We start from the raw sequence: 21,556 nt of genomic DNA, 5'->3' as shown, positions 1-21,556 counted from the left end.
TCTTCTTAAAACTTTCTTATGTTCTTGACACCACAGAGATAGACAAGAAGATGGGGAATAAAACTCAGCACATTCACCTTTGCTACTTGTCACCAGCATTTCTGGTATGAAGAAAAGATTACAAAAACAGATGGCAGATATTATGATTTAGGTTTCTGTTGTGTCTGTTTACTGTTCTTTTGTTTATAGTTATGGTGTCATCAATTATTTTGTCTCTTAAACTCCTAGAGAAGCTGATATAAGGCAAACTCTCAGAAAACAAAACATATCACATAGGAGTTAATATACATAAATTCAGAAGCTTCTTGTATTCACTGAGATTAATCAAGAGATCTCACTTGTAGGGGCTTTTTTAACCATGTCACAAAGTGATGATTTAGAATTACCTGTAGGTTTTAGTCATCTATGATAAACACCAATGCAATGACAAAGTTACCAGTACCATAATTTTTAAAAATGCATGTATATATATATATGAACAAAATGAAACTTACCTAAAAATGTGTCTGCCAGAATGATGGACTGTGATGACAAGGCTGCTCGGAAACCCTTACTTTCAGAAGGAATAATAGTTGACTGGCATACAAATGCTCCCACCAGATTTGTGTAATCATCTGACCCTGCCACCATTTCCTTTACTGTAAAGTCTGTTATATTATTGGTGCAGAGAGCCATCTTCTCCCCCTAGAAAAGAAAGTCATAAAGAGGTTTTACTGAAGGTCACTCTCGAAACTGGATCTCAGCTAGCTAGTGACTCTAGAAGAGCAGTGGTTCTCCCCTCACACAATTCTGACTTATTAGATCTGGTGTGGGGAAGAGCCACCACTAACTTTTAAAAGCTCTTGAGGAAATTCCAATGTTGAACCGGGGTTAAGAGTCACTAATGAATCATGAAGGCACTGACTCAAGGCTGAATTCCTCCTCCAGCTACAATCAATATTCATGCTGGGTGAAAGCCAACTAACTTAAGGAAGTAAAAGTCATCATGAACTCCTCAATTCATGTAATAACAATGCATACAGAGAGACCAGAATGCTGATGATGGTTTTAATGCCAAGGAAAAAGACTTGTTCTTCCTTCTCCTTGACAGGCTGATGTGTGCCAAAAAGGCAATGCAAAAACTAAAGAAGAAAGCATAAAAGCCAGGTTGCTTCAAAGTCCTAGGACAACATCAAAATTCTAATTAGTTGGTCACTGCAAGTGTCTTTATTCACATACTCTTAGATTCAATAACGCGTATCTGCTCAACTACATAGCAAGTACAAGGGAATACAAGGTATATTTTTTTTAATCAGTTAGAGGGTAGTTGAAAAATATAATGTATAAAAGCTGGAAGACTCTTTAGATATAGTGTGTGTAAATATACTATAGTTCCAATGCAAAAGACTATAGCTTGCTCTATAATTTATGGGAAGAAATGTACAAAAGAAAATAGATAGCAACAAGAAAAATAAAGTACCTAGGAATAAACTTAACCAACGAGGTAAAAGACCTGTACTCAGAAAACTATATAACACTGAAGAAGGAAATTAAGGAAGATACAAATAAATGGAAACATATACCACGCTCATGGATAGGAAGAATCAACATCATTAAAATGTCCATACTACCCAAAGCAATTTATAGATTCAATGCAATCCCTATTAAAATACCAATGACATTTTTCACAGACCTAGAACAAATACTTCAAAAATTTATATGGAACCAAAAAAGAGCTCGAATAGCTACAGCAATTTTGAGGAAGGAGAACACAGTAGGAGAAATCACAATACCTGATATCAAACTATACTACAAGGCCACGGTAATCAAAACAGTCTAGTACTGGCATAAGAACAGACATATAGATCAATGGAACAGAATTGAGAGCCCAGAAATAAACCCAGGTCTATATGGTCAACTAATATTTGACAAAGGGGAAAGGAACATCAAACGGAGTGAAAAGAGCCTCTTTGACAAATGGTGTTGGGAGAACTGAACAGGGACATGGAAAAAAATGAAACTAGACCACCAACTTACACCATACACCAGAATAAACTCGAAATGGATCAAAGACTTAAATGTCAGCTGTGACACCATAAAAGTCCTAGAGGAAAAAATAGGCAGGAAAATTTCAGATACCCCACGTAGCAACATTTTCACTGATATATCTCCTAAGGCAAGGGAAATAAAGGAAAGAATAAACAAATGGGACTACATCAAACTAAAAAGTTTCTGCTCAATTAAAGAAACCACCAGCAAGATGAAAAGGAAACCAACCATATGGGAATATATATTCACCAATGACATCTCAGACAAGGGATTGATCTCTAAAATATATAAAGAACTCATACAATCAACACCAAGAAGAGAGACAAACCAATTAAAAAACGGGCAAAGGACCTGAACAAACACTTCTCCATAGAGGACATACAGAGGGTCTATAGACATATGAAAGAATGCTCAACATCAGTAGCCATTAGAGAGATGCAAATAAAAACCACAATGAGACACCACCTCACACCAGTCAGAATGGCCATCATCAACAAATGAACAAACAACTTGTATTGGAGAGGATGCGGAGAAATGGGAACCCTGGTGCACTGCTGGTGGGAATGCAGACTGGTGCAGCCACTATGGAAAACAGTTTGGAATTTCCTCAAAAAACTAAAAATGGAACTGCCTTTTGAACCAGCAATTCCATTGCTAGGATTATATCTGAAAAATCCTGAAACACCAATTCAAAAGAACCTATGCACCCCTATGTTCATGGCAGCACTATTTACAATAGCCAAGTGCTGGAAACAGCCTAAGTGCCCATCTGTAGATGAGTGGATCAAAAAACAGTGATACATTTACACAATGGATTACTATGTAGCAGAAAGAAAGAAGGAACTTCTACCATTTGCAACAACATGGATGGAACTAGAGAGAATTATGCTTAGCAAAATAAGCCAGGCAACTAATGAACAACACAAACAAATGAGCAAAATTGAACCAGAGGTATGTAAACAAGGAGTAGACTAACAGTAACAAGGGGGGAGGCGGGAGGGAGAGAAGAGGGTAAGAAGGGGAAGGGTCTAGTCAAAGAACATGTATAAATGACCCACAGACATGGACAACTGAGTGGGGACTAAATGTTGGAGAAGGAGGGGACAGGGTTCAAGGAAGCAAGAGGGGGGAAAAAAGTGGGACAACTGTAATGGAAAAACAAACAAAAAATTTTAGTAGGGGAAAAATGAAAATATGAAGAATGGAAATGCCAGTTCAGTGAATATTAGAAGGACAAGGATTCCTTTACACTGTATATTTTTCTCCCTATCTGATCCCTCCAGAGTTTGGCATTCTAAAGAAGTAATGACATAAGTTTCTTTGCATAAAACTAATAAGACCAGTTGTTAATAGAGGATTTTTTTTTGACCAAGACTTTGACTGGAATGTCTTTGCCTAAAGGAGACATGCTTGGGCTCTGGTTGTTACCAAAAAGCCCTGAGGAACTGGGAATAACTTTCGAAGGTAATAAAAGCCCACGAGATAAAAGGCCTGGTACCGTGGTTGGTTGTGCGGTCCACGGCAATCTTTCCAGGGAAGGAATGAAGGCTGTTTTCCTGAAAGATGGCTAGAAGGGACCTTAAGGCACAATGGAAAACCAGAAGGATTTGGAAAAGACAGGTGTGTACAGGTGAGGCTGAATGCCAGGTATGTGGCTCAGCTTCTGTGCCCTGGAGGGCAGCCTGAAGGTCACCCTAAATATTCCTTGTGTGAGTTAGTTCCAGCAAAGCAGAACTAAAGATCATAAGTGATCATTTCCTGCTCTTGTTGTGTTTATGCAAATGAACAGGATAAATTAAAAATGGACTTAATGCAGTCCCTTTAATGGCAAGGAGGGTAATCTTAGGGAGAAAAATCATTATTCAAGGAAAATCACAATTCTCGGTGGTAGACTATAAAGTAGTGCAGTTAACCATCTTTAAAGTTTCTTTTCATTTAAAATATGTTTTCACTTGAAAGTTAAACTATGTCTGTGGTATCATCAAAGATATTTAATTTACAGGCAAGAAGAATGTCAAATGCCTTGCAACTGGGTGTCTTTCCAATGAGACAGTCTTACGGATTTAGAGACTTGTTTGTGGGTTATATTACATAAATTAACATGTGTTTTCTGTTTTCAAAGGGCATAAGCCTATATCTCATTACCTGAGTGACTGTCTGTACGTATAGGCCTCATTTAATCCTGTATGCAGTGCTGCCTCCTGAGACTCAACGGTTTGGCTGAACTAAGTGGCTGGGTTGGTGAAGAATGGGGTGGTCTGTGGGCTTCATTTTAAAACTGGTTCCTCTTAACTGGGAATGACTTTCAAAGGTAATAAAAGCTTGTGAAATAAAAGGCCTGCTGCCATGGTTGGTTGTGCGGTCCACAGCAATCTCTCCAGGGAAGGAACGAAGGTTGTTTTCCTGAAAGATGGCTAGAAGGGACCTTAAGGCACAATGGAAAACCAGAAAGACTTGGAAAGGACAGGTGTGTACAGGCAAGGATGAATGCTAGGTATGTGGCCCAGCTTCTGTGCCCTGAAGAGCAGACTGAGGGTCACCCTAAATGTTCCTTGGGTAAGTTCCAGCAAAACAGAACTAAAGATCATAAGTGATCATTTGCTGCTCTTGTTATGTTTATGCAAATGAACAGGATAAATTAAAAATGGACTTAATGTAGTCCCTTTAAAGACAAGGAGAGTAATCTTAGGGAGAAAAATCATTATTCAAGGAAAATTACAATGATCAGTGTCAGACTGTAAAGTAGGGCAGCTAACTGTCTTAAAAGTTTCTTCTCATTTAAAAAATGGTTTCACTTGAAAATTAAACCATATCTGTGATATCACCAAAGAGACTCAAGTTGCAGGCAAGTAGAATGTCAAGTGCCTTGCAAATGGATGTCTTCCCAATAAGACAGTCTTACAGATTTAGAGACTTGTTTGTTGGTTATGTTACATAAATTAACATGTATTTTCTGTTTTCAAAGGGCATAAGCCTATGACCGCATTACCTGAGTGACTGTCTGTACGCATAGGCCTCACTTAATCCTGTCTGCAGCGCTGCCTGCTGAGACTCAACAGTTTGGCTGAACTAAATGGCTGGGTTGGTGAAGAATGGGGTGGTCTGTGGGCTTCACTTTAAAACTGGTTTCTCTTTTCTATCCTAATGGCTTGGACAGAAAGGGCCCAGAGGTCTGAGAGGGGGAAAACATAAACTATTTCCCTCAGCCCAAACTAAATATAATGGGCAAAAGGGTTTTGGACAGGCGAGATGTGCCTAGCACACCTTCCTCCAAAGAAGCCCCCCCACCCCACCCCCTTTTTTTTTTTTTCTCCTAATGTGGAACATTGAAAAATTAATCCCTGCCTTTTGTCACCTAGTAGTTATGGATTGAATGATGTCTTTTAACCCTTTTTGCCAAATCTGTTGCCCCCAGAACACAACAAGGATACCAGCCTACTAAACCAAGCACGCCGTTGTCCGGAGACAGCCAACTGACCTGGAGTCTGCACGATCCTTCCCCATGTGGGAAGGCCACCCTCCCCTCCACACCCCCACTATTAGGGATTTCTGGACCCAAGGGTAGGTAGGACAACGACCATGTCCAGCTTGAAGCAGCTAGAGGAGCTTGAGACCTTCGCCCATTGTCCTTTACAAGATTACAAAGGGTCTTAATATCTGAGAGGGAGGGATAGTTATTTTTTACGAACCATGGGTATGGACTTGGGGGGGGATTGCTGGGGGAGGGAGATACTGGGTGGAGGGGAGTAAAGGGGAGAAAATTGGAACTATTGTAACAATATAATCAATAAAGAAAAGCTGGGGGGAAAAAAAAAACTGGTTCCTCTTTCCTATCCTAATGGCTTGGACCGAAAGGGCTCAGAGGTCTGAGAAGGGGGAAACCTAAAATATTTCCCTCAGCCCAAACTAAGTATAATGGGCAAAAGAGTTTTGGACAGGTGAGATGTGCCTGGCACACCTTCCTCCAAAGAAGCCCCCCCCTTTTTTTCCCCTAATGTGGGACATTGAAAAATTAATCCCTGCCTTTTGTCATCTAGTAGTTATGAATTGAATGATGTCTTTTAACCCTTTTGCCAAATCAGTTGCCCCCAGAATACAACAAGGATGCCAGCCTGTTAAACTAAGCACGCCATTGTCCGGGGACAGCCAACTGACCTGGAGTCTGCACGATCCTTCCCCATGTGGGAAGGCCACCCTCCCCTCCACACCCCCACTCTTATTAGGGATTTCTGGACCCAAAGGTAAGTAGGACGACGACCATGTCCAGCTGGAAGCAGTTAGAGGAGCTTGAGCTCTTTGCCCATTGTCCTTTATAAGATTATAAAGGGTCTTAATATCTGAGAGGGAGGGATTGTTATTTTTTATTGTTAAAATAATTAATTAATCATTTGTTTATTTAAAAAAAAGAAGAATACATGAAAGGGTGAAGCAGGAGAGCTTGTATATACGAACCATGGGCATGGATTTGGTGGGGGATTGCTGGGAGAGGTGGGGTGCTGCGTGGAGGGGAGCAAAGGGGAAAAAACTGAAATTATTGTAACAATATAACCAATAAAATATAATTTAAAAAAATAGAAACACTACTTTGTTGGTCTTAGATATAGAGTGTGCACAGGTGGGCATAAAGAAAAGAATAAAGATTTTGTTTTGTTAATGCAGCTGGCAATATAACCTATTAAATTTTCTCCCTCCACCAAGCCTTCTTACCACTATATAGGTGCAACATATTTTTACTAAGCTTAAATTAAATTGTTGAAGAAAAAAGGAGAGAAAATTGAAAAGAGCAGAGAGAAACTACTGAGGAAGGAAAGAGAAAAACAACACTAACCAGAAAGGAATGAGAATATAAAGGAAAAAAAGAGAAAGAAGACAGAGGAGAAGAAGAGAGAAGATGGGGAAAAAAAGATAGAAGTAATACAGGAATAAGATTGAGAAAAAGTGTGATATAAAATGGAATAAATTTCATTCACTTCTTGACACAATATTAAAGATAATAGGTACTTAATATATATTTACTTAGTGAGTAATTGACTAATGAATTGAGTGAGTATGTAAAATTAGGACAGGACAAATGTCATACCATGTAAAATTTATAGAATTTTTTTTGTTCGAAAACTTCTATGGTCATCATATTCTTTTTTATTTCCTTTGTACAAAGCTTGCCACAACAACTCATAACAAAGACCATTAGAGATACAAGAGTTAATATAGAAAGAGACATGGACAAAAAGCCTTAAATAGGAATATACATCCCAACCCCAACCTTGTCTGCCCTTTAAAATATTGAACATATAGTTCTGTAACTCTCCCCATTACCAGTGTCAATTAAGGTTCTGCTTCTTCTCACAGAAAATAAAGCTCCATTATTCATTAGCAGAAGCTACCTCATCAACTGACATTGTCCCCTGCTAAACTCCTTTTTATTTTTGGACAAACTTCCTCTCAGAAGTCTCTCTTTTTAAAACACAGAATGACAACATTATAAACAACAGTGAACTTTTCTGAAACTATAACTGCCTGCCTAAAAAATAGTAGGAACAACAAGCCTGAGCCACCTTTATAAAAATGAAGGAACCTCAAAGCACTTACACCATAGCTCCAAGCTTTGGGGTTCAAGATAAGTGCTTTGATGGACTGAGAACCAGACAAGGTTGTCTCTGGTGGAGAAAGCTTCCAAGCAACATGCTAAGGAGGCAACAGAGGATGTATGCAATTAAAGCTCAGTTTCTGACATGTAGTTGTTAGTTTCCATTGAGATTTTAATGAGCCACCAACATAGAAAATATCGATATTTTCTATCTGGATTGAAATATAGCTCCATCTCACCTTGATAGCCAGAACTTACCTCATGCCCACATAAACTAATATTGAAGAAATGGAAATATTTTGTTCCTTTGGAAGTAAAGCTGGGGCCATTCATTAATGAGCCCACGCTGCTGAGGTTGCTGAAGTCATAGTGCAAACTCCGATTTTCTTTCTCATGGTAGAAGAAGCAGTCACTATAGCAAACTGAGTGGTCCTTTGATTAAGATTAAGAAATGTAAAAAAATATTAATAATATAGCAGAAAAGAAAGTATTAGTTACTATAAAAATGTTTCAAAAAATCTAGGTTTAAAATCTATTTCAGTAATTTTATCTTAGTTATAATATATTTTACTATAATACAGAGAATTTCTACGTGCTAATTAGATTTTCTTAGTCGAAGTTTAGAAGATTCAGAACTTCTTAAAGCAGTTACTCCAAGATTAGTATCTTGTAGAAAGGTATTTTGATAAATAGTCAAAATTCCCTGTTATGTCCATTTAAATAGACAATAAAACTTTTCTCCTTCACTCATAATAATATAGCATCAACTTTTGCCCTTAAAATGTCATAAGACACACTTGCTGTTCTCCATATTCTCCTATGGCCAATCTATACAGGTTGCTTACTTGCTCTGCCTTACCAAAGCACACAAGAAATAAATTTTCATATTTTTGGAAAGGAAAGCATTCTTATTTGAGAGCTTTTCTTAACATTTTATGTTCTCAGACACTAGCACTTACATGGAATATATTAAGTCAGTGCTCAATAAATGTAAGAGAAAACAAGAAAGGGAATGAAAAAGTCTTTTATAAGCATAACTAACAACCTTTTAGCTCCTAAAGAAACATTACAGGGCCCATCTGAGTTTCTCTATTAAATTGTGCTTTCCCAGCAATGACTGAAATATAATACTCACCCGAGTGCTTCTACTCCCAGGCCCACACGGAATACAAGCCTCCTTGCCGTAGACCTGATGTATGGACAGGTAGGTGTCAGGTGGACACTCCTTGCACTGGTTGGTTTCTTTCTCAATGTAGTGGCCTGGGGGGCAGGGGACACACGATGAGCCCGACTGTTCAGAACCGAGGGCACAGGCACGGCATGAGGACGCCACCCCATCAACTGCATTACTGGCAGTGACAGAATAAATCTTCACCATGTCATTGATGAACCGTCTATTCTAAAAAGAGAGCAGAAAGTAATGACTTCTGCTTTGGGGCTTAATTGGACAACCAGACTTTTTTATGTTGATCACCAAAATAAGTAGAGTGTTCCAGGCTTATAGTTTATAATTGACAACGGATTAAATTTTTTGGTTCTTTTTTTCTTTAAAAATCTTAAATCTTCACATTAGGAGAGAAATTCCACAGTAATGGAATTCTAAGAGTTTTGTCACAGTCATCCTAAGATATTTCATAATTGGTACTGAGTGTATTTTATAGACTTTATATCTGAAAGAACTAGTGTGGTTTAATAGAAGAGCAATTATATCTCTCACCATCACTGACACAGGTGTGAGCCCAGATCTAACGTTACAATAGGACACTAACAGTGGCAAGGTGGAAGCCTTGGACTAGCCTTGGAAGAATAAGACTCTGGCCCTCACCCTAACACCAACTGTGCAATACTGATGCAATCACACAACTTCTTTGGGCTTTCCTTTCTCTCTCTAGTACTTTCCCTAACCAACATTCTCTGATTTCTGCTGAAAGGATTTGGAACAGAGAGCAAGAATCTATGGCTTACTCTACTTCTCCTTGTTGAGACACTTGGTCAATTAAGGTTTTGTTTTCACCAAGCAGTGGGCATCACCCTATCAGTACAGGGCAGCATTACCCTAGACTACTTAATGCTTTTTGCCTTGAGCAAAAGCAAAAGGAAGATGAGGAAGCATCCCATAGCATGTTCATGCCATGCAAGACAGTAATCTGAACACTCATAAATAACAAGTGGAGTCAAGTGAAATATGGGGAATGGGTTCCACAGTGAAAGCCTCAAGAGGAAAGAGAAAATGGTACATCTGCCATCACAGCTTTAAGGCAGCTTCTGAACAAGTAGTTTACCTTTTTCTCTACTTGGAAAGACCACTTACGGAGATTCACAAAAACAATCGTCTTGCTACCATTGAAACATACAATGCAATTTACTAAGGAGAGGATTAAGGTCTACTCTAGAAGGAAAAGTAAAAAAGAGTAAATAACGGTGTGTTCACCTGATCTTGTGTCCACACACATTCTCCAGGCTATAAAAGGAAACTTACTGTGATGAAATTATAAACCAACATCTGTTAATGGCTCCTGGACAAATCTCTGATCATTCAGATGAAGAAGAAGAAGGGTATCAGCCTTCTCAGAGTCTGAGAGGACTTTTTAAATAACTACAAAATTAATGTTCTTTCTCTTACGCTTTCAGTAACTATAATTGCTCGCAGTGTAGAACAATTTTAAAGATTCTTTGTATTATTCCATTTCATACATTCTTACTCTCAAAAAAAAATAACCATTTTTATACCAATCTAATTCATAACCAAATGTTTCATTCCACATCAGTAAAAAGCTATCTTTTCCTCCAGGAGATCTGAATGATCACTTTCTATGAATCTCCACTGGAGGCATTGTCTTTGTATTAAGAAAACGAACTTGGAACTTACATCTTGACCCTGATTAGTTCTCTGGAATGCCCATGTAAATGTAAAGGTTGCATTCTTGAAGACGATGTGGGTGTATGCTTGTTTTTCTTTGGTTCCACCCCATGATTCCACCACGTTGGTACTTTTTCTATTAATATCCTAAAAAATATACCAAAAAAGCACAAACTTCGTATTAATATATGCATATATTCATTACAAATATGTGTTTGTATTTATAGCATATCCTGGAGGGCTTGTAAATATTTATCTGCAGAACATGTAACTCTAGAATTCTCAAAACTTCCCTTCAAGTCTACACAAGCATTCACTAGCTTAGTAAGTACAATATATCATCCACGTTGTTAATATAACCTGAAAGAGGTCTCAAATCAGAGTATGTTTAAGGGGTTTTGTGTGTGTGTGTGTGTGTGTGTGTGTGTGTCTAGCTTGGAGAAATACACTTAGAAGGGAAAACATAATTCCTTAAATTTCTCACAGTAAACTTCATAAAATGGCAAGACTGTCCATTTATATCTTTTTTCCTAGGAGATTCTGATAGGCAGCTCTTGAACAGAAATTATAAATTCTCCTTGATTTGTACTTGTAACTTCCAAGTGCAGATTAATCAGAATGTTATTATACATTCATGAAGTATTCTTCTGCTTACACTTTAATTTAAATATAATTAATTTATATATTTTATCTGATTTCCTCACTTAAAATCAATATTTAGAAAACCATACGAATGCATAGTATTCCAACCAATATGTTTTCATTAACATGGTTAGAACACAAATATAATAGATCAACCAAATAATGTAATAAACATCTAACTTATTTGAAATGAAAACCAAGACCAACACTGAAGTTTCTTATTAGTCTTCCCTGCAGAACTCCTAATACACATTTAGGAATTTGGATGGGCCTCTGTTGACAGAGGATGTTGACAATATGATAGCATGAACTCAAGACATGTCTCTTTCTTTCTATGACATAAACATAGGAGTTAAACATATTATAAAGCAGTCAAATATGCTATAAAGAGGTGCATGTTGAGTTTGCACTAGGACAGAAATAAGAGAATGTATTTTCATACATTACAGAATTCCCCACATTACCCAATAACCAATTTATCACACATGCCACTTCTTAAAAGGAGTCCATAAATACAGATACTGCTTTTTTCAACACTACTTTTTGGATGTTAACTCCAATGATAAATGGAATTTATTGCATTACTACAACTAATACCATCTTATATTTGTAAAAGACTACCAAATCTTGAAAGCATTTTCATATGCTATCTAACTGATATCTCAAAAAGTCCTGTGAGAAGACCAAATCACACAGAAAGACAACTAATAGATTCTGCTATGAGCTAAAACCCTAATATTGATTTACCAAAATAAATAATTGTAATACCTACCCTCAAGAGTGTTTGGTCAAATGAGAAAGGCAAAAAAGATGAATACATTCACATAATTAAAATAAGGTTTTTTCAAAGGCTTTTAGGAGCACAATGGAGAGAGTTGTTCATTTTACATAAGGGAATAAAAAATCTCTTCAAAAGCAGTGAAGTTTGAACTACCCTTGAAGTATGAATGGGAGTTCACCAGACAAAAGAGCAGAAGGAAGAATGTCATTCTAACCTAGAGTGCCAAGGCAAGAAAAGTGAAAAAGTACAGGTGTTTCACGAACAAATTCATGGTGTCTAAAGCAGGGTGAACACTCAGAGTATGTCTGGTAACAGAGGGCAGGCGAAGAATACAAAAAGCCACAGAGATGCCATGCTGAAGAATCTCAGGCCCTGACCGGGTTTCTCAGTGGTTAGAGCACCATCCTGCTATGCCAAGGTTGTGGATTTGACACCGGTCAGGGCACATACGAGAATCAACCAATGAATGCATAAATAAGTGGAACAAATTTTAAAATTAAGTGTTATTTATAGGCTACTGGCTCTCAAACTTCAGCATGTATCAGGACTACCCTCAAGCCCTGCTAAACATAGAGAATAACACTAGGATAGGGCTGAGAAATTTGCATCTCTAACAAGTGCCTGGTCCAGGGACCACACTACAGGGGCTACTACCATAGCAATAAAAAGCCTCCAAGGGTAAGGGGGCAGATTTGATGTGGATGCCTCTACTATTGTTTTTATGTTTATTAAGATATTCTGACAGCACCATGGATGAGAGAATAGAGACAAGAAGAAAGACTGGATAGGAGACTACTGTTCTAAGATAATAGTAATCTAAATGTTAACAATGGCTCTGAGAGTGAAGAAGGGCTAACAGATTAAAGAAATAAGGAGACAAAGCTGGGAGAATGGAAGATTTGTGGTACAATATAGATGAATATGTTGAAGATTATTCATGATCTCCTTTTATACTACAAAGTCAATTTCTTTTTCAGAAAAAAATAGTCTGCCTTCATTTGAGCTTTTAGTAATTACAAACAAATATTTAAATCCCCATATATCTTGTATGTCATGGAGGAAATTGTTAATGGACTGTTAACTAGCTATTAAAGAATATTTAGAAAAACAAACACACGTCACGTCTATAAAGTCACTACTTAATTATAATGCTAAAATCTTAGTCAACGACCTTTTAATACGCACATAAGGTCCAGTAAATTTTTTAAAGAGTTGAGATTTATAGGACATCTGGAATAAGAGGGGTAAAATTATGACAGGCACGTAGTAAAGTCCTTTGTCTTCACTGATTAAATTTAACAAGGAAGTGTTCTCCTTCTTCCAAGTGTCTACAACATTACTTTCTTCTGTCAGTTATTAATACATGGTTTTTTCCCTCCAAATGGCTTGACTTGCTGAATGATTATTAGAGGAAAATTTTCATCCTGCTGATGGCATATTTTTATGAAGAAATTTTCTACCAGATTAATACTCTCTGCCCAGGCCCCCTCACTCTGTCCTCCCCACAAAAAACAAATACTTTCTTTGTGGGTGTAATTGCACAATCCTTAGTGACTTCTTTAGATATTTTTTAATGTTTTTGGAAGGCCCTAAGCATGTATAAGTAAATTCACACTTGAAAGAGAATGCTGAGCTTCCAGATTTCTAAATCTGCCTATGAAAGCCACTCTTTCACTTACCACCATGAAGTACAGGACACAGTCAGCAGAACAGAGGGTCTCAAAGACAAATGTTATTCTTCCCAGTTCAGAACCCATGGCTCCAGTCATAGAGGTTGGTGGTCTATTTGACAGATTAAAGTTACAATATTATCATGTATTCTGAATACAATCTGGAACAAAATTGTCACTTTTTAAATTAAGATGAAAACCATGCTCTTCTCTTCCTTTAATCCACTGCTGCCCCCAACCCAGCTCCTTCCTCCCTCAATCTCTGTATGGCCATAACCTCTGTTCTAAATGAAGTCTCCACAACAATGTTACTATGCTTGGATCTCCTGGTATAAACACTACATCCATACTGAAGCAAGAAAAACATACCTACTGGGAAATTTCAACATTAGGGACTAAAGCAAAATGGCATTTTAAAACTTTACAGATAAAACTGAGACAAAAATAAATATATATACCATAAGATACTGCTGTAAATAACCTAGATTAAGACATCTTCATTAAGCATCCAAAAATCATGATTGCTGTAACATTTGGATAAAATATTAAAAGCATTCAACTTGATCTAATACACAATTAATAGTTACAGTTTCTCAATCAGTGATTCTATAGATATTCTTACCAATATTGTCCTACTTGTTATTCACTAAGGATATCACAGTATTATTATATTTTATAAAGGCAGTCCTACTCCAACTATTTCTATAGGGAAACAGGCATGAGGATTCTTATGGAAGGAAATCAGAATTGGTTTTCCTTACTTAAATCCTGGGATATGCAAGTTTAAAATCAGGTAATCATTATCAGAACCTCCAGCCCCACTCTGAATATGATCTCCAGCCACCTCCCAACCTGGAAATGATAAAGGTCATCTTTATTAGTAAAAATCCCATTAATGATTTCAAACAACTTTTTAAAATAAAGATAAAAAAGATCATTAGTATTTATGTTCAAAGTTAGAAATACAATATTCCATCACTTATCGCGGGTATTACGTTCTAGACTCCCCCTGCAATAGGTGAAAATCCGCGAAGTAGGAACCTTATATTTATTTTAGTATTTATATATATTTTAAGGCTTTATAAACCCTTCCCACACACTTATAAACCATTCCCAGTCCCTTACTAACCTTTCCCACTCCCTTATTAACCCTTTCCACAGTTTTATAAACACTACTTATGTTCTTAAGCATATTCTACACTCTTAAACCTACGTAACTTTAACAAAATCCTGCAATATTGTGAAAAATCCACAATAAATAAATAAATATAATATTTTTAAAAATCCCATGAAAGAGTGAGGCCACGATAAGTGAACCACAATATAGAGAGGGACTACTGTACTCCCAAAGAATTCCCTATTTTTAAATTGCAGTTGCAATTGCACATAGAGGTAAACTCCTACATACCAATAAAGACATTCCACATGATTCCCCAGAAATAATCAAATGATACATTTTTTGCATAAAACTTATTTAATGAGAAAATTAACAACAGTTTTCTCAATTAGCCATGGTTATCTTTTTGAAACTAAAACAGATGGTCTTTATCCATTCTAACACAGCAAGAAGGAAAATCCTAGTCTTCAGGTAAACAATGAGAAATAGAAACCTTAAGTTACTTAGTGAAGAACATTTGAAGTCTGGATTACGTATAATTTACTATATTGTTGTTCCCTAATTTAAGCCTTGTTCTGCATTTATTCACTTACTCATTAACTCAATTGGCATTTACTGAGTGCTAAGAACCATGATATTCACCTAGGGATAGAAAGACAAGACTTCATTCTCCTTCACTGAAGAAAATCAGTAGAACATGAGAGAGAAAGACACATTAACAATTGTCATCAGTATGGGGCAAAACAAATGCACTTAGAAGGTACTGGGGGGTGATCTATACTTGGCATAAAAAGAATCAACCTACCATAGGCTGAAATGGCCACAATATAATGAGGAAAAGAGAAGCATCCCCTATACACCATCAAGCAAGGTTATTAATTAATGGTAATGGCTTGGCATTGACACTTCCATCTCTAAAAGAAAACATCAATATCTGCTATTTCAATAAGTATAAGGGGAAACTGAGGAAGAGAGTAATATCAGTGCTAGAGTAGTGAGTTGGCGATCTTTGAAATGTTATAATCAGCAGTTCATAGAAAGGTAATGTGTTGAATACATATAAATCAAACTAGTCCTAAAAAAATATGCACTAATCTACTGGCTTCTGAGAGAAATGACAGTTTTTCTACTGTCCAAAAGTTCATGAGGTTAAAAAGAGAAACAAGCAGGCATCAACTCCTAATGTGAAGAGTTGAACAGCCATAAGGCAGTCTGATCCAGTGGAACACCAGGCCCCTGACCGCACCGTAAGCCCTGGGAAAGGCATTTAGGTTTAGGAAGACTACAAACTTGTGCCTGGGGTTTGAGGAAGAGAGATAGTCCCAAGTGAAGGACACCTATAGCAAGAGAGGGAGGACACAAGTAAATCATAGAAAACTCCTGAATAACCAATGAATACTGGCTGGACAGAAGCCTTATAACCAAGGACAGACAGAAGAAATCACTTCACAACGTGACTGGTATAGAGTATGGTGGAGGTGCTAGAGGGCCAGCAGGCTGGGCTCCCATGGATGGCAGCTTAAGTTCTGAAGGAATATTTCAGCAGCTAGGGGGTTCCCACTAAGAAGTGTGAGGTCTAAACCAGAAGCTGGGCTCCCCAGCCTAGAGCACCAGAACCTGAAAAGCAACCCAAATAACATTCAGCTGTGAAAAGCAGCAGGGTTTCTGTCTTCCAGGGAGAGATGACTAGAGATGCAGAGAGTCTATTAAAGAGCCAACACAAAAAGTTTTCTTTGCAACCACTTACCCTGGGCTCTAGCAGAGGGAGGGCAGAGTGAACTAGAGCCACATGAGGATAATCTGGGGTTGGTGACTCTGGGGAGAGAGCCAAAAGGTCAGCTGTGCTGAGTCATTCCCAATACTACAGAAGCTATCTTTCTTGGAAGAGCACTCTTCTTCATACAGCACCAGCCTGGTAGGAAACAATAGCCCCACCCACAGGAATCTCTCTTGCCCCATCCTGTGGAGCTTAAGTCCATCTGCTGAGGACTACAGCTGGAGTGACTTTCAATGATTAAGCCTAAAACCTGCAGGCAGAGGTGGATCTCTTAGAGCTTTGACACTTTTGTAGACCATACCCCAGGCCCAGTGCTGGTAAAAGCCAAATATGGTACACAGTTGTTCTTTATGCGCACATCCAGGCCCAGCAAAGGAAACCACAAACTGTGAATCACTGACTGCTTCAAATAGGTTGCCCAGGGCCAGTAACAGACCACATCAGACACAGGCCTGGATCTAAGTCTTTGCAGATCTACCTAATAGATAGAAACAAACACAAAGAGGCAGCCAAAATGGGAATACAAAGAAACACGCCCCAAATAAAAGGACTAGAGATTTCTCCAGAAGAAGGGCTAAATGAAATGGAGGCAAGCAATTTGTCAGACATACAGTTTAAAATAATAATTACAAAGATATTCAATGGCATGAAAAAGACATAAAAACCATAAAAAAGGACCAGTCAGAAATAAAGAATGTAATAGCTGAAATAAATAATACACTGGGAGGAATAAAAGGTAGGTTAGATGAAGCAAAGAATTGAACCAATGATTTGGAAGGCAAGAGAGAAAAAAAAAAAAAACAGCCGAGCAGAGCAGCAAAAAGAAAAAACAAAATTTGTTTTAAATGAGGAGGGTTTAAGGGACCTTTGGGACAAATATGAAGTGAAACAACATCCACATCATGGGGATACCAAAAGGAGAAGCAAGCGAGCAAGGAATTGAGAACCTATTTGAAGAAATAATGACCAAAAACATCCCTAATCTGGGAAAGGGAAAAGACACACAAGTCCAGGAAGTGCAGAGAGTCCCAAAAAAAGATGGACTCAAAGAGGCCCACACCAAGATACATCATGATTAAAACAACAAAGCTTGAAGGAAAGGAGAGAATCTTAACAGCCACAAGAGTAAAACAGTTACTTACCTACAAGGGAGCTCCCATTAGGCAGTCATCTGTTTCAGGCCAGAAGGGATTCACATGAAATTTTCAAGGTAATGAAAAGCAAGGACTTACAACCAAGACTACTTTACCCAGCAATACTACCACTTAAAAATGTAAAAGAAATAAAGAGCTTCTCAGACAAGAAAATGCTAAAGAAATTTGTTATGACAAAACCAGTGTTGCAACAAATGTTAAAGGGCTTACTACAATACAAAAGAGAAAGAACTGGTTCTTTGAAAGCATAAACAAGATTCACAAACCTTTAACTACATTCATCAAGAAAAAAGTCAGGACACAAATAAATAAAATCAGAAATGAAAAAGGAGAAATAACAACTGACACCAAAGAAATATAAAAGGATTGTAAGGAAATATTATGAACAACCATATGCCAACAAATTGGACAACCAGGATGAAATGGATCAATCCTAGAAACATACAATCTTCTGATACTAAATCAGGAAGAATCAAGAGTCTGAATAGACAGATTACACCTAGTGAAATTGAAGCAGTAATCCAAAAACTTCCTATAAACAAAAGCCCTGGACTAGATGGTTCACAGGTGAATTTTACCAGATATTCTGTGAAGAACTAACACCACTCCTTCTCAAAGTATTCAAAAAATTCAAGACAAGGGAAGATGCCCAAGCTCATTTTACGAGGTGAGCATTATTCTAATTTCAAAAGCAGATAGAGATACTACAAAAAAAAAAAGAAAGTTATAGGCCAATAGCCCTGATGAGCATAGATGCTAAAATCCTCAACAAAATATTAGCAATCCAAATATAGCAATAAATAATGATCAAGTGGGATTTATTCTGAGGATGCAAGTTTGGTACAACGTTCACAAATCAATAAATGTCATACACCACAAAAAGAAAGAAAAGGATAAAAACCACATGATCATATCAATAGATTCAGAAAAAGCATTTGATAAACTCTCAGCAAAGTGGAAATAGAGGCAACATACATAAACACAATAAAGGCCATATATGACAAACCCACTGCCAACATCACACTCAATAAGCAAAAACTACAAGCATTCCCCTTAAGATTGGGAACAAGACAGGGATATCTGCTTTCACCTCTCTTATTCAACATAGTACTGGAACTTCAAGCTACAGCAATCAGACAAGAAGAAGAAACAAAAGCATCCAAATTGGAAAGGAAATAGTAAAATGTCTTTATTTGCCAATGACATGATACTGTACATAAAGAACCCCAAAGAGTCCACTGAGAAACAACGAGAACTGATCAATGAATTCAGCAAAGTAGTAGGATACAAAATTAATATCCAGACATCAGCTGCATTTTTATATACCAATAACAAACAAACAGAAAGGGAAATTAAGAAAACAATCCCATTCACAATTGCTTCAAAAAGAAAAAATACCTAGGAATAAACCTAACCATGGGTGTAAAAGGCCTGTACTCATAAAATTATAAGACACTGAAGAAAGAAATTCAAGAAGACACAAATAAGTGGAAGCACACACCATGTTCATGACCAGGTAGAATTAAAATCATTAAAATGTCCATACTATGCAAAGCAATCTTAGATACAATGCAATTCCTAACAAGATACCAATGATTTATTTCAAAGAACTAGAATAAATGTTTCAAAAATTTATATGGAACTACAAAAGGCCGCAAATAGCAACAGCAATCGAGAAAGAAGAATAAAGTTGGAGGAATCAAACTACCTAATATGAAACTATATTGTAAGGCCATAGTAATCAAAAGAGCATGTTACTGACATTAAAAAAAGACACACAGGTCAGTGGAACAGAACACAGAGCCCAGAAATAAACCCATAGCTTTATAGTTAATTAATATTTGACAGAGGAAGCAAGCACACACAATGGGCTAAAGATAGTTTATTCAATAAATGGTGTTGGGAAAATTGGACAGATAAAAGCAGAAAAATGAAACTAGACTACATTCTTATGCCACATACAAGAATAAACTCAAAATGGACTAAAAACTTCAATGTTAGACCTGAAAGCATAAAAATCCTAGAAGAAAATATAGGCAGTAAAATCTTGCACATTGCTCGTAGCAATATTTTTTCTTATATGTCATTTCAGGCAAGAGAAACAAAAGAAACAAACAAATGGGACTACAGCAAACTAAAAAGCTTTTACACAGCAAAGAAAACCATCAACAAAATAATAAGATAACCCACAGAATGGGAGAACATATTTGCCAATATATCTGATAAGAGGTAATACCTCAAATTTATAAAGAACTTATAAAGCTCAACCCCAAAAAACAAACAATCAAATTAAAAATTGGGCCAAAAACCCAAAGAGGCCATACAAATGACCAATAGACATATGAAAAGATGCTCAATCTCACTAATCATTAGAGAAAGCAAATTAAAATCACAATGAGGTACCATCTCACACCCTTCAGAATGGCCATCATCAATAAATCAACAAACAACAAGTACAGGCAAGGATGTGGAGAAAGGGGAATCCTCTTGCACTGCTGGTGGAAATGCAGATTGGCGCAGCCACTGTGGAAAGCAGTATTAAGTTACTTCAAAATATTAAAACTGGAACTGCCTTATGACTCAGAGATTCCACTTCTGGGAATCTATCTGAAGATACCCAAAATACTAATTTAAAAGAACATAAGCACCCCTATGTTCATTGCAGTGTTATTTACAATAGCCAAGATTTAAAAGCAGCCCAGGAATCCATCAGTAAATGAGTGGATAGAACAGCTACGGGACATTTACACAATGGCATATTACTTGCCTGTAAAAAAGAAGAAAAGTTTACCTTATGTGACAGCATGGATGGACCTCAAGAACATTATGCTAAGTGAAATAAGCCAATCAGAGGAAGACAAATACCGTATTATTTCACTCATATGCAGAATCTAATCGACAAACTGAAGTAAAGAGCAAAATAGATACAGACTCATAGATGGAGAGCAAGCTGACAGTTCTGGGGGGCTGTCTGGGGAGAGGAAGAATTTAGCAAAAAAGCAAAAGGAGTCATGGACATGGACAACAGTGTGGTGATTGCCAGGGAGTAGGGGGTGGAGGTGGGAGGAGGTAAAAGAGAGGATGAGGGCAATTAATGGTAATTACAAAGACAATAAAAATTTTTGAATAAAAAGTGGGAGGACTTACAGATGTTTCTCTAAATCTCTTCCTGGTGTTCAGAAATGTCATAAGGAGGGACAGAACAGCAGAGAAGGCCACAGAAAAGAAAGTAGACATGGGTGGTATGAAGCTAAGTTGGGAGGGAACTAGCATCGTTGCAAGAGGAAACAAGTATTTCTCATATTTTGAACATTGCTTGTTGTTATAGGTTGAATTGTGCCCCTCCCCGAAAGATATGTGGAAGCCCTAATCCACAGAGCCTGTAAATGGACTTGATTATTTGAAAATAGAGTTTTTGGAGATATACTCAAGTTAAGATGAGGTCTTTAGGGTGGGCCTTAATCCAACATAACTGGTGTCCCTATGAGGAGACAGAAATCTGGACCCAGACGCACAGGGAGAACAAACACCACGTGAAGACACACAGACACACAGACACACAGACACAAAGGGAAGATGGCCACGTGAGGAGGGAGGCAGAGCCTGGAGTCATGCTGCCATGGCCAGGAAATGCCTGGAGTTAGCAGAAGCTAGAAACAAGGAAGGATCGTCCCCTATACCACCTTTTCATTTTTCACATAACCATTTGCTATTTTGATATCACATACTAATATTACAGAGATGTATACTTTCCAAATTAATAATTGAACATTCTGGAACATTAACAAACATTTAAATTATAGCCTGTAAGTGAATGAGTGGGTAAATCAAGTATTATTATGAAATTTAGACTAGGAGTAAATTCTCTAAAAGACACAATAACATTTTCAGGTAATCTTTACATGTAAGTGAATACACACATGTACACACACACACACAC

The 21,556-nt window shown here is 37.4% G+C and overlaps 1 protein-coding gene across 1 annotated transcript in view; it reads right to left on the bottom strand.

The window, feature by feature from the left end:
- ELAPOR2 (endosome-lysosome associated apoptosis and autophagy regulator family member 2) overlaps window positions 1-21,556 on the bottom strand; it is a 190,891-nt gene that overhangs the window by 35,281 nt on the left and 134,054 nt on the right. The window contains exons 11-16 of the mRNA XM_090287277.1: window positions 14,330-14,420; window positions 13,578-13,680; window positions 10,485-10,622; window positions 8,751-9,014; window positions 7,874-8,047; window positions 495-684 (exon numbers count right to left, since the gene is read on the bottom strand). Of these exons, the coding sequence (XP_090143403.1) occupies window positions 495-684; window positions 7,874-8,047; window positions 8,751-9,014; window positions 10,485-10,622; window positions 13,578-13,680; window positions 14,330-14,420 (960 nt within the window). The remainder of the gene's footprint in view (window positions 1-494; window positions 685-7,873; window positions 8,048-8,750; window positions 9,015-10,484; window positions 10,623-13,577; window positions 13,681-14,329; window positions 14,421-21,556) is intronic.

The sequence above is a fragment of the Furipterus horrens genome, unplaced genomic scaffold (genome assembly GCF_987537825.1).
Source record: "Furipterus horrens unplaced genomic scaffold, mFurHor1.1.pri manual_scaffold_9, whole genome shotgun sequence".
Classification (NCBI taxonomy): Eukaryota; Metazoa; Chordata; class Mammalia; order Chiroptera; family Furipteridae; genus Furipterus; species Furipterus horrens.
Note: the sequence above shows the minus strand (reverse complement) of the source record. Positions and strands in the feature narration are given on the sequence as shown.